This window comes from Phalaenopsis equestris, unplaced genomic scaffold, assembly GCF_001263595.1.
Source record: "Phalaenopsis equestris unplaced genomic scaffold, ASM126359v1 Scaffold000428, whole genome shotgun sequence".
Classification (NCBI taxonomy): Eukaryota; Viridiplantae; Streptophyta; class Magnoliopsida; order Asparagales; family Orchidaceae; genus Phalaenopsis; species Phalaenopsis equestris.
Window position 1 is genome coordinate 5,560,016 of NW_018164869.1, and position 13,698 is coordinate 5,573,713.

Consider the following 13,698-nt stretch of genomic DNA (forward strand, 5'->3'; position numbering starts at 1 on the left):
AAAAAATTATTTTTTACAAAACCCCCCCCCCCCCCCAATGCATAATATTTAAAGAATAATCAACTAAGATATCATGATAACACAAATTTCATGAATATCATCAAACCCAATGATTTAATTATCTTTCTCCGCATGTATATGTAACTGCCACACAAGTTACCATATGACCAATTGGAGGATACTCAAAGCCTGCCTTGGCAAGAATCTTAAATTAACGTCCATTTAATATTCCTTTAGGGACCCCATATTAATTGAAATGTTATGATACTCAATAAATCGGATGCAAATAGATTTAAGGTGATAAGATTGACAAAATTTTGCACTCCTTCAATATTGTAACCCTCTTAAACACATAAAATTTTAATATTTTCTCAAAATCTAAAATAGGCCAAGAAATATGTGCAAGAAAGAAAATATGAAGAAATGGCAATTCGCTCTCGATATCATTATCTTAAACCAAAATGAAAATATCCCCTCTCAAATCAAACTTAATGTGATTAAAGTAAATCACAAGAAAACTTAGATTTCACAAAAAAATCTTTAAACAAACGAACTTAAAAGAATTATAAGTCAAATGATATTATACTAACAAAAAAAATGAATAAATCAACAAGAATTTTCTAAGCAAGCAAAACTAGCGTGCAATTGTAATTTAATCATGACAAATAAAATCATTTTTGACAAATTTGAATAAGACTAGAAGTACTAGCAAAAAATTAGTATAATATATAAAAGAAATTAGGTCAAATAAAGAATTTGTCAAGACAAAATTACAGCCTCACACTGGTACAAGTAGATGACTCACTTTATGACTTGCACACACACAAAACTTAAAACTAAAAGATAAGTTTTCAATCAAAGACAATAAATTAAATGTCTCTAATATGTTATTTATAAACTACTAGTTCCTAAGTAGATATGATTGGTTGGGGCAAGATTAGCCCAATATAATTCCAGATAACCAGCAAGTTTTTACAAAGTAATTACACGACTCAATATGTTGAAGGTGAGAGCATATTATGAATGTAAGACACATAAGTCATTGATACAATTTTATATTTTATAAAGTATTAAAATAAAATATATAATCTATTGTAGTTTCAGCTAAGGCGTCGCATAAAGTATATGAATATATAATTCATAAAAGTAGTTTAACAAATAAAATAAATAAATAAATACTATCAATGAAATGAGAAATATTTTACAAAATGTGACAATTAATGGTTGCTAATAAGATTCTAACATTACAGTTGATTAATTATTGTCAGTGACCACATATTTTGAATGTGCATTAATATCTCACGGGCAGATCATCCCTCATGCACATGTCTTTCGTGTCAAGCCATGTACGACCTGTGTTGAAACATAATTTTATATTGAAACAATATGCATAAATTTGTGTATGACAAAAACGTACAAGAGCATACCAAAGATTTATCCTTCTACAACATGTGTCTAAAAGAGGCATGAATGGTATTTCAAACTGTCCATTCTTCCTAGTCAAGTTTCCATTAAAATCACAGCCTTAGTAGTTAAAACAACCACATAAACTAATCTCTACCATGTAAGAGCAGCATTAATTAACTAAAACACAAGAACAAAATTTCAAAAAAACAACAAAATATCTAGCTATGTAAGAACGACACTTACCTACTAAAGCACATGACTAAATCTTAAAAAAAAAGGTGCAAGAAGATAAAAGAAGACAAGAATAGAGTGCTTCTCAAGTAAGCCTGATTAATGAGTGTTGGACAAGTGTTAAGAAACTTGAAGACCCACTTGTGTGATTACATTTAATAATTAAAAAAGTAAGAAACAACTGGTAGGCAAAGATCTCTGAAATAAAGTAAATATCAAACAAAAGAAGGAAATTTTGGTAAACAATTAATGCTACGATTACATTTAACCCTGCAAAAGAAGTAAATCCCGTAGCATACAATAAGCAAATATGAAGTGAAACTAGTAATGAAAAGTAAGCATATTAACCAACTATCACCAAGAGAGTAAATTATGATTGTATTGTTCAAGCTTGTCAATTTCTTTGCCTATAAAACTTGAGCAAAATTGAGCGTGACGTACGTTTTAAAATTTTGATACAGCCTATTTATTATTTCTCTTACCGAATTCAAGCCATAATCAAACTTTAGTTGAGCCTAACTATAAATGAAATGTTAATAATCTAGACAAGCAATTTATTACTAGTGATAAATACTTTCATAGTCTTGTATCAAGATTAACAATATGAAATGAACTCACCATTATTTGTACTATTTTATGGATAACAGAATACATTTTTAATCCATCCATCTTGGTATTTACTTAAAATTTTTATTATATAATTTTAATTTAAAAATAAATTAAATTTTCATCTATTTATCTAGTCTTTATTCAATATTTCTATCAAATGTTGATTAAAAATTAAATTAAATTTTTAATATATCGATCCACGTACTTACTCGTTTTTCATCATACTTAAGATTTTGTTGATATAATAATTCTGAAAGGCATAAATATAAAAAAAATGATATAAAAATATGAAATAAAATAACAAATAATAAAAATTAACATTTTACTAAACTTTTAATAGGCTAGTAGTTTAACAGTGCATGATCTTGTTCGCAGAAATAAATCAATAAATATGTCAATACTCAAGCTTCTCGATTACTTCATTCATAGGTGAATCCTTCAAGATTGTCTTGGAGCTTGTTCGACTAACAAATAAACAAACCAAACTGAACCATATATATAAACAAGTATTGAGCCATTTATCAAGTGTACTAATTCACTTACAACCCTAGAGTAGAACAGCAAGGCAAGGAAAATATGAGAAATTAACTCAACGGACAATATATATATATATATATATATAAGTTCCTAAATTGCACTGGATGAATGAGAAAGTTGCCCTTTTTGTTCTCCAAGTCCACAACGTGTTCCAACATTTGTGCTGTGTGAGTGATTTTTGTGAGTAATTTGGGAGGACACTTTGGAGGTACCAGCTATGCTGAAAGGTGCGGCTAAGATAACAACCTGGAGTGCTTGTAAATTTTCTTTATGAAATGTAAAAACATTAGATAGTAGAAGCAACAGCTCTATATTTCATATGTTCAATTGCATACAACACATACACTTAGATAAAAAATATGCACAATACAGAAAGAATAATTACAAAATAGTTTCTGAGTAAGCCTTTCCTAATATACATTCTAATTTAATGACAATAGCTGTAAGAAAAATGATGCAAATTCCCCTCCTAAACAGGATGTCGGCATTAAGCATCTAGCTAGATAGAATTAGTAGGGTCCATTTTGAAAATAAAGCAATTTCAAAAAATCATGTCGAGTCCACTACAAACAGATTTGAGTTGGAGGTTTGGTTAATGTGATTAGTACAGTCCAATTAAGTCACAAGTCCCTTTTTTAATGATTTAAGATTTTGTTATTTGATTGATCGTGTGATTGATTTTACTTTTATTCAATAAAACATGGATTGAAACTCATAGTGTGAGACATTTTATTCTAAATTTATTCATTTTTTTTCTAACAGAAGGCACTTGGATTATCATCTTAACTGATTTATTCGTATTTATAATATCCATCCAAAATAGTGAATAATTGTTTAAGAAAATTAGAGTTTTTTTTAACTATGAATTTGTTTTTTATTGTTTTTTCTTCATCATATAATAGATTTGCATTAATAAACCTAGAACTTAAAGCATCCTACATCACTTGGTCTCCATTGTCGAAATGAGTGAAGGTAAAACAAAATCAAACATAGGTTCAACATGAGATGAGAATAAGCTTCTATATTAAAATGATATTCTCTATACATGTATTAAAAAAAGAGATGAATAAAATCACACCCCAAAGTTGCATAGCATAAACGTATAGCAATGAGCTAGAATATATATCTCTTTTCCATCAAAGATATTGAAACTTCAGAATCTCTCAGGTTCTACTATAATCATTCTAAAAACAAGAAAAAAAAACAACTGGAAATAGCTGATAAATTTTATAATCACTAACCGCTTCTTGCTTGCTGCTCTGCTTGCCCTCCAGATCTTTAAGAGTCCCATCAAGCCGCTTCCTGCACACTCAACAGCAACACCGAGATGAAAATCATCAAGCTTAATCAACAAAAACAGGGTAGCGTCAATGAAACAAAAGAAACAACAAATTCCATGAGTGCGCCAAAAAGACACGTACAGCTCTGCCGAAATGTATTCAATCCGCTTGCGGACGTTGGCCCTAGCCTCAGCCAAATCCTGCTTCACAAGCACTGGTCCAATTAGCTTGTACACGTTAGAACCCTCGTTTAAAAGGTCTAACTCCTGCGCACCTTACAAACAAGTCAAATGAAGATAGACTGAACCCACTTGGAAAAGAAGTTGCAGAGACTGAAAGAGAACGAAATTCACCTTGAGAACTAGCTCATTTTCACCTAGCTGGATGGTGTACTGCTTCCGCACTTGGTGGTTCTTCGCAATATCTGCTCCAGGAGTTAGAGGTGGAAGGTTAGGGTTACGGTTTCATAATGAGAAGCGACTGAGATAGGGTTTTGAGTCTAGCCTTTCTGGATCTTGCTTAAAGTATTGGCCTGAGTTTCAATATCACGTTGAAGTTCGCGAAGGACCGGCGCCGCAGCCATAGCTGATCCGCGCCTTCTTCTTTGCTTATGTTGGAGCACCGCTCTGGTAAACAAAAATATGTTCTAGATATATAAATACATAGGAATTGTGGGGTATGTGTGTAAATGCCTTTAAATTTTTAGATTTTTATATAGCAAAGTATTTAATAGATTCTAAATATTACATTTTAACCATCCAAAACTTTAATTATAACATTTAAATCATTCAAATCACACATTTTTATACATAAATTTAAAGTACTAAAATGTTATGTGTGTGGTTAAATATGAAGAGCTAGATATGCATATACATAAGAATTGTGTCATGATGCTTTCATTCCCTATAATAAGTGTGAGGTAAAATTTCAAACATATTATCCTTGTATTAGAACTACAATGCTTTTACGCTGATGAAGGAAAAAAGAGAGAATCAAGAAATGCTCCATTGCTAAAGTGGTCAGGACTTCTGATGAGTTAATTAAGGTTAATGAGACCGGAGAATTTTGGAGGTGAAGATGAGGATGCACAATTCTTAGTGACTAGACGACACTGCTACAAAGGAAAATGTCTAAGAAGAAGAAACCTTGCATCTTGATGGAGTTATACAAGCAAGAGAATTGCTTGTATTTGATTGACATGTGATACTTGGCTGTGTTGTTATTAGAGAATGATAAAAAAAATTACAATTATAATTAATTGTTAATGATTTTATAATTTTAGAAACATTTGGTTGAGATGATTGAAATTATTATTGAAGATCAATAACATTTTTTGGACTTCCTAAAGTTTAAAAAAGAAATAAAGTAAATATTATGTTTAATAAAAACAAAAATATTTTCCTAAAAAACGTAATTATTTTCTTGTCGCAGATAATAATCTTAATCGCTATCACCATTGACATATGATCAAGGTCTGTTTTGCATTCAGATTGTCATCACAGTTCTGAACGACTTAAATACTTTATAGAAATTTTTATAACGAAAATAATTTTTTTTTCAATATGACATTAAAATACTGTAATTGCAAGAAAACCATTATCTAATTTTTTTAGAAAAAATATGTATTTATTTCTATATTGCTTTCTCCAGAACTCTTTACAATAGAACAAAAATAATACTTTTAATGTATAATGCTTAACCATATAATTATGAATAAATTATTTTTAAATATTTAGTATTTGTAACAATTAAATATGTAATCAGAATATCATTAATATTTAAAGTTTTTAGAATAAATTTATAAGGTCATCATACATGTATCACTTGTTAGATTGGTGGCACCAATTCTTTGGAATAATTCACTGATCTGGCTTACTTTCTCATGTTATCGGTTGAGGATAAGTGAGTCAAGCCAACTTCTGAGCCCGCTCAATCTTGGCTAGATAAATGGCTCGTGAGCTGCGCTCTATGAGCTAATCAGCCAAGCTTAAGCCATCCTCAACTCAACCTCAAAAAATACTAAATTAAAGGATTTTTAAGAAGTAATATTTTATAATTTATATGAAGTAAATTTTTATTATTTATCTCCTAATTTCTTATTTTATTTATCGTTTTATTATAGCTATTGCTTAGATAAATATCATTTCCTTTTTTTTATAATAAACAAAGCGGCTCATGATTGGACTCGAACTAGTAAACTTAAGCTCAAACTTAAGCGTAAATTTAATAATTTAATCAAGCTCAAGAGGATGCTCATCTTAGAAAAAAATATAATGTCCATATCCACACGTTCGGATAATCAAAAGATTCATAGTGATGTGACGAGTAATTGAAAGTCCAGATGCATGATATTTTCTCCTAATTGAAACCAGGCCTTCCCCATTCCTGAAGACGGAGAGGGCCAACAGAGAGGCCCAACAAATTTTCCCGTGTCTTTTAAACAAGCAGTGGAGCCCAAATGACTCAGTTGAGCCCAAATGACTGCACGTTTTTCACTTGCTCTTTTCTTCAAGCCACGCGCTACTAGTTTCCTTTCCGTGGCTGTAAAGTAACCCTGAACCGATCCCATCCCATTCAACGGTTAGATGGCCGATTCCCGACAAATTTCAAACGTCCGGCCACTCTTCTTTCGCCACGCGTCCGAAGTAACGGTCACTTCACGCTGATCTGCCGTTTCAACTTTCAGAGTTTCCTTCCAACGGCTACATCTGTCTCCCCCTTTCTTCTTACATTTCGCCTCTCCCATCTATAAATATCCCAACACCCATTTCCTTCACAGAATCAATCAAACACAGCTTCTTCTTCTTCTTCCACAATTTCCATTCTGCTCCCTTGTTTCAGATCAAGAAACCAACTCGTTTCACTGCTGAGATGGAAGCCGCCATGCTTAAGCTTTCCATGAAGGTTCCTCTGCTTCTCCTGCTTGCAGCCTTCTTGGCGGTTGCCGGAGCACAGGATGAGGCGATTGCTCCGTCGCCGGCGGGGTTGGAGAATGGAGCGTTTGGTTTGGTGCCGGTTCTGTGCACGTTGCTGCTGAGCTCGATTGTCTCCTTCTTTGGCCTGATTTCGTCTCAGTGAGGATCTGGATTTGTCCAGTTTGAGTTTGGGATTTGTGGAGTTGTTTAGGCTATTATTTATGCTTTTTATTGCTGTGTTATGTGTTGAAGGTACAGAGAGGGGGGAATTCATATAGTTGTTTTGGGTATTTTGAGTGTTGATGGAGATGAGATATTCTTTGAGTGATGGTATGATTTCTTGATGTGGTGTTTGCTATTCATTTAGTATGGATTAATAAATCATTATTTGTGAGATTTTTGTTTGTAAGAACTGTCGGTTGCTTTTTCTTCTTTTGTTCTTGAGGGCATATTTTTACGGGCCTTCAACCAGATGTAAGAGCTCTTTTTCACGTAGCTCTATCATTCTTGCTAATAAATTAATGATTATTGTCTTGTTTTAAAAAGCTGGAGAATATTAAGGTAATAAGAACTTTTTAAAAATTTATCTCACATCTCTAGGAGAATAAATCAATTTTATGTTCTTAGTAAGGAAAAAATTGAACTCCATCAAGGGATTTAAACTTCAGTTGCTGCACAATATTTATTTTTAAGGATGGTAATCTTCTAATCATTATTCTTAACTCATTTTCACTTCTATATCAACTTAACAAACTTTTTAAAGCATGTTCCTTTTACTACTTGAACAATATTGATTCTACTGCACAATTCATTATCTCGATTCTCATTCTATCATCACACTCTATCAAATCAAAAGTTAATAATAATAGCCCACAAATGCTTTGTTATATGATGAGTTCTCCAAGCAATTAAAAGCAATTAAAACTCAAATGTTTTGTTATATATGATGATTGTTCATGCATATCCCAAAAAAAAAAAAACTCAATGCATTTGAAAAAAGAAACTTTTGTTACAATTTTATTATACAACAACTACAAATATCGATCAACTTTCTTCATCTGTAATGATAACCCTCGATATTCCAAATCTAGTAAAAATATTTTTCTTTAAAAATTTTGCAACATTTTTAGCATCACAACAAGGTAAACAATCGTTTCAATCCATCCATTTAAAAACATAATCCACAGGTCATATAAAGATCCCATAAAATCTAAACCCCAAACATAAAAAATTTCAACTTTTATAGTAAAATTTAAGTCATTTTTTGACATCCATCACATGTTTTTTTTATAATAGTGTAGACCAACAAAGTCCAGATTGTAAAATTTTTAATGTTGTTTTTTGAGATTTTTGTACAATTTTTTAGGTTTCTTCAATTGATGCATACAACAGTTTTTATATAATAGTGTAATAAAGTTCAGATTGTAATATTTTACATGTAATAAGGTATATAAAAGGTCTCATAAAATCTATATATAAAAAATTTCAACTTCTAGAATAAAATTTAAGCTTTTAGAATTGGGACATCTGTCACATGTTTTTTTTATCAATTGAAGAAATCTAAGAAATTATACAAAAATGTCAAAAATTGCATTTAAAATTTTACAATCATACAACAAGGATTCAGTATGACACTCATGTAATCACCGAAGTAAGTCGCAACCAAAAAAAGTTAGTCAAACTGAACCATTACTATCATTAACATAAATAACGTATAAGATTTTTGCTCTATTCAATGCAAAAGAAGCTGATTCACACCTATGAACCTCAAAAACGGAAGGAAGTTATAGTCTTCAAGCAAGCCATTATAAAATCTACTCTAAATGTTCCAAGCAGTATAATGGATGCTTCCAAGTAAAATTGTAATTCTCATCAACTATTGTCAATGTGCCCAATATTGCATGCCTGTGAAACAATCAAAGTGTTGCACCAATTAAAAATAAGAAGGTGATAAAACACCAAATAAAAATAATAATGATTATTATGTCTTAACAAATGCCATCCATATAACAAGGATAATCATTATGATAGCTATAAAGAAACTTTAATTGGGAGAGATACATATCATCTCTAATTCATGTTCATACTGCAATATTTTATAGATTATTAATATTTAAAATGACACCATCTTCAACACAGTGTTAATGGAAAATTATCAAATTGGCAACATATTGATTATATAGAGTGTTCATTGGTTTAACTAATTCAATGAATTTAGAACCTTTAAAATTAACACCTACTTCTAGTATATGATTCTTACGTGAACACAAAAACTCTAATATTAGCACCAATCAACTAATGCCATCTCAAAACTTTCTAGCATGTAAAGCTGCCAAGTTGTAATGAAATAAACTTTCAAATCTTCTTATTTCTTCATTTCTTCAAATCAGAAAGTTTTTTAATTGCATAAATTCAAAATATAGAAAAACTTAAGCAACCAAATTTATTTAATCAAAATCAGGGATTTTTATTTGTCAATTCAACAAGCTTAAAGAACTTTTCAATTTGCAATATACAAACAATTATCAATTCACTATGACCGACAAATTTTGTGATTCACAAATAACAATTCATTGTTGACAACGAACTCATAAATTCCTCAATTTGTTGTATTCTATAAACTTGAAAATTTGTTGCACTGGGAAATTATTATAGATTCTAAATCAACAACCTCGCACATAGAGAATTTGGAGCTAACTTGATTGTCAAATCAATACTCAAATTTTCACTTAAATGTAGCCAAAATTTAATCTAAGAAAATTGAGTGATTAGCTATTTGAAAAAAGCCAACTAAGCCAATTTCTCAAATATATGCTCAATTTGTTAAGAAATACATATAATAATCTTAATAAATGAAGTACAAGTCATAATCAGGGCAAAATTCAAATAAGCAAGCTATGGCCCATAGATAATTACCAATCTACACTTCATCCACTTTATGAAGTTCCTCTAATATTAAATTAAACACGAGTTTCATTCTAGAAAAAAAAATTTGAGTAACTTAATAATATTATCATACAACAACTACAACAAGCCTTAATCCCACTAACAGGGGTCAGCTGCATTAAAACTTTTTCTTCACCATGTCCTATTGAGTGTCATATTTTCTTTTAATTTATATAAATTAAAATCATTTTTTTATATATGCCTAAGTTTGTTTAGGTCCGTTTCTACCTTTTCTAACATAAGTCAAATCTAAAACATCTACTCTCCTAACAGGGTCATCAGATAATTGATGTTTAATGTGACCAAATCATCTGAGATGACTCTCTAATCTTGTTAGTCACTGAAACTTAATAATATTATCATATGTAATAATATAAATCACTCATAATAACAAGAAAAATTCAATCAATATTCAACATTATTTCAAGACTAAAATTTAATTGGCATTTAATGATGACTACAATTTGTTACTCATTAGAATCTCAAATATATTACAAATTAAATAGACCAATTCAACAAAATCCACTTATTTATTCTAAATTCACTTCAATAATCATTATAAGCGTATAACAAGCATCAACTAAAACCTAAAAATGATGAAGGATTTTGAATCAATCCTAAAAGTTGGACTACTTTTTGCAATAATATCTACATTGCAAAAGAGTATCACTTTAGCAATGAGTCTTAAAAATTATTATTTTCATCTAAGAAAATATGAATTATACTTAAAAGACATATTATGAATTAAAGACGACACATACTAAAAAATTCACATACAAATAAAAGTTAATATAAGTAAGTGCAATAAAAGAAATGTTATATTCACAAAGACATTCTATATAACAAAGATAACAAACACTTGCGTTTAAATCAATTTTATGGTTACATGTTGCCTAATATGTTGAACATGTCCATCTATTCATAAGGAGAAGATCGATAGGATGAAATTATTTAATATTTAGGGGGTTATTCACATGGTGGAGTATAATGCATTGGACATTGTGTGTTCACTGAGGTAAGGATAGTGAACATTAGGTATTATATACTCCTTAGTTAGGGGAAGAGGGAAATCAAGAATATGGTGAAGAGGAACGTTACAGGACACTAGACTGAAATGGATGAAGCGTATGAAAATAATCTAAGAATTAATTTTGACGCAAGCAATGCTTGGAAAGGCGGACTAGGAACATTGCATGAATCAAATTCAAATACACATAATAAAAGAAAAGAGAAAAAGATTTGTGTTGGGCTAACAAGTGTATTGATTGGGATGATCTAAGCGATAGTCATCAATTTAATAAGTAAAAGTGAAATATAGCCCAATTTTAAGAAAAGAATGTTAGGAGAAGATAAAAGGGTTAGTGGCACACAAATAGATAAAAGAGTGGATAAATTTATCCAAAGATGCTCCCTTCCAAAGTTAGAGTTAATCAACCAATCAATTTCAATCCAAAGTTAGGTAGATACATATGAAAGTTATCAGAATTAATATAGCCCAATTTTTGTTTATTAAACCGAGCATTGATTGTAGCCCAACAAAGCTCAGGGGCAGAATAATCATTTATTCATAAACAACTGCAAATCAGTTGTTTTCCAAACTTACAAATCAAACAGACAAACAACTTATCAAGATCAGATACACAGATTGTCAAGATAAACTAAACTGGATAAGCTGCAGCTGCCCCAAACAGACCCTTAATCTCCTATTCTCTTAATTCCCCAACTAAAAATTCTTCTTGTCACCATCTTTCAAAAAATGATGCAGCCTTACTCAACCATATCATTCAAGAAGGAATTTAAACAAGCATCCACCCTGTTTGTTTTGGCTTTCTGAACAAAGTTCGCCTCTAAACCGCGTTTGCGCGCTGTTTGTTTCGCCGGTTGGGTTCTGCGGTTCGCGAATAGTTACCCCCGGCCTCCAGCCCTGGCGCCCACCCGCGAGTCCCTCCGATCCCGTCGTTTCCTTCCCGAAGATAGAAAATCGACGAGCCTATCCCGTCACCCCAACATCCTCCGAGACGGCCGTCTGCACCTACACAGTGCCGGCAAACCGGTAAAACAGGCCCGTAGCCGATCTTCTACCAAACCGAGGTTTGTTAGGTTTCTTTTTGTTTCGCCGGGAGCAATTGCGTCGGCTTGAAGGCGCGGGACTGGATAGAGCGGATGGGAGTGTTGCGGAGCAGCTTCACCTTTCTTATGGGAGCTTCCTGCGGGATCTACATGGCCCAGAACTACAATGTTCCTGACATGAGGAAGCTCGTTCTCATGGGGCTTGCAATCGGAAGGCAGTACGAGGAGATCTACCGCAAGTCTAAGAAGAAATCGGATTCCGATTGAGAATTAGAGGTTCTTATCCCTTCCTTTTTATGTGAAATTAAAGGGGTATGGATTGTCCAGTTTATTTTTTAATTTGGTTTAGCATTGGGACTGGTTTGATTGAGGAGTGTTGATGGGGGCTACATCGGTTTCCAACTTGGAATTGTTACATCTTATATAAAATAGAAGTATCAAGTTTGTTTATGATTATTCTCTTCGTTCCAGAGTTTTCTTTTACTCAAAAACTACGTAGTATCATGTTTCATGCCAATTACAGTATTCCACTTATAAAAGTTTGTTCTTAAGACAGGAATTCTCGACAATGGATACAAAAAGAATATACTGATTAAGATTGAATGCTAGCGATGGCCATGATGAACATGCCATAACGGCTGAAATTTTTGAACAAGAAAACCTTTCGAAGGAACAATGTGAATATTTACTTGATTGAGCAGGACAAGGTCCCATAAGTTCTTTTGGGGATTGTCATATGTTCTCATGAATTACAAGAGCTCTTCTTTCAAGAGCAGTAAACTAAATGTACTGGCAGTAATTGATGAGATTAATCAGTGGTACCCATTAGATCGATTATGTTCAAGGATTGGTGGGAATCACGGTCAAGTGCTTAGGTAGCCTTAAATTGGATATCAAAATGTAAAAAATTAGTGCAAATTAAAATTTGTATTCAAATTCAACATAAGGCCTTTATTAATTGAGAATATTTTTATTGTTCATCTTCGAAAGGGGGATCAACCGACATCTCAACATACTTCTTTTAAAAGCTGATGCTCGAGTGACATGAACAATGACTGGCTTTCGGAGAATTTTTTTTTTTTTTGGAGATCATTTAGCTAATTTTGTTTGTTTGGAGTGGGGAATCAATATCCTCCAAAAAAGCTTCGTTAGTATAGAATGAACGATGGAATGATGGATGTTTTTTTTATCCTAAGTTGATGTTGGAGAGACTTAACAATCAAGCCTTTATAATACTCTTATGGTGTTGTGAATAAAAATAACTTGATAAATTGTCATTTGATTTCTTCCACAGACAACACTTTCAAAACTGTATTTTTCAAACAAAACTGTGTTTATATACTGAGAGGTATTACAGTCATTAATCAACATTACACTTTCAAAACTGTGTTTGTCAAAGAAAAAAGCTATTTCTGAAGCACCAACTTCTGAACAGTAAATTTTCAGAAGCAGCTTCTGAACCAAAATTTTCTACAACCACAACCGAAACAAACACATCCTAAATCTCATGTTATCATTAGCAAGCACAATTGTTAATGCCATTGAACATGTCCCAAGGGTATAACAACTTGCAACTAGTAACATCTCAGTTAACTCAATAGACGAGTAAAAAAAATCAAATTTTAGATTTATAAATTTACATCCAAGTAAAATCATACCCATTGGCTGATGTTCAAAGGCATCATTTTAATCATTTACTCTTA

At 31.7% G+C, this 13,698-nt stretch overlaps 1 protein-coding gene across 1 annotated transcript in view; it reads right to left on the bottom strand.

Moving 5' to 3' along the window:
• LOC110027559 (prefoldin subunit 6) overlaps nucleotides 1-4,706 on the bottom strand; it is a 43,714-nt gene extending 39,008 nt beyond the window's left edge. The window contains exons 1-4 of the mRNA XM_020729048.1: nucleotides 4,569-4,706; nucleotides 4,418-4,488; nucleotides 4,206-4,264; nucleotides 4,026-4,086 (exon numbers count right to left, since the gene is read on the bottom strand). Coding sequence (XP_020584707.1) covers nucleotides 4,026-4,086; nucleotides 4,206-4,264; nucleotides 4,418-4,488; nucleotides 4,569-4,647 — 270 coding nt within the window. The 5' untranslated portion in view covers nucleotides 4,648-4,706. The remainder of the gene's footprint in view (nucleotides 1-4,025; nucleotides 4,087-4,205; nucleotides 4,265-4,417; nucleotides 4,489-4,568) is intronic.
• Nucleotides 4,707-13,698: the final 8,992 nt, after the last annotated feature.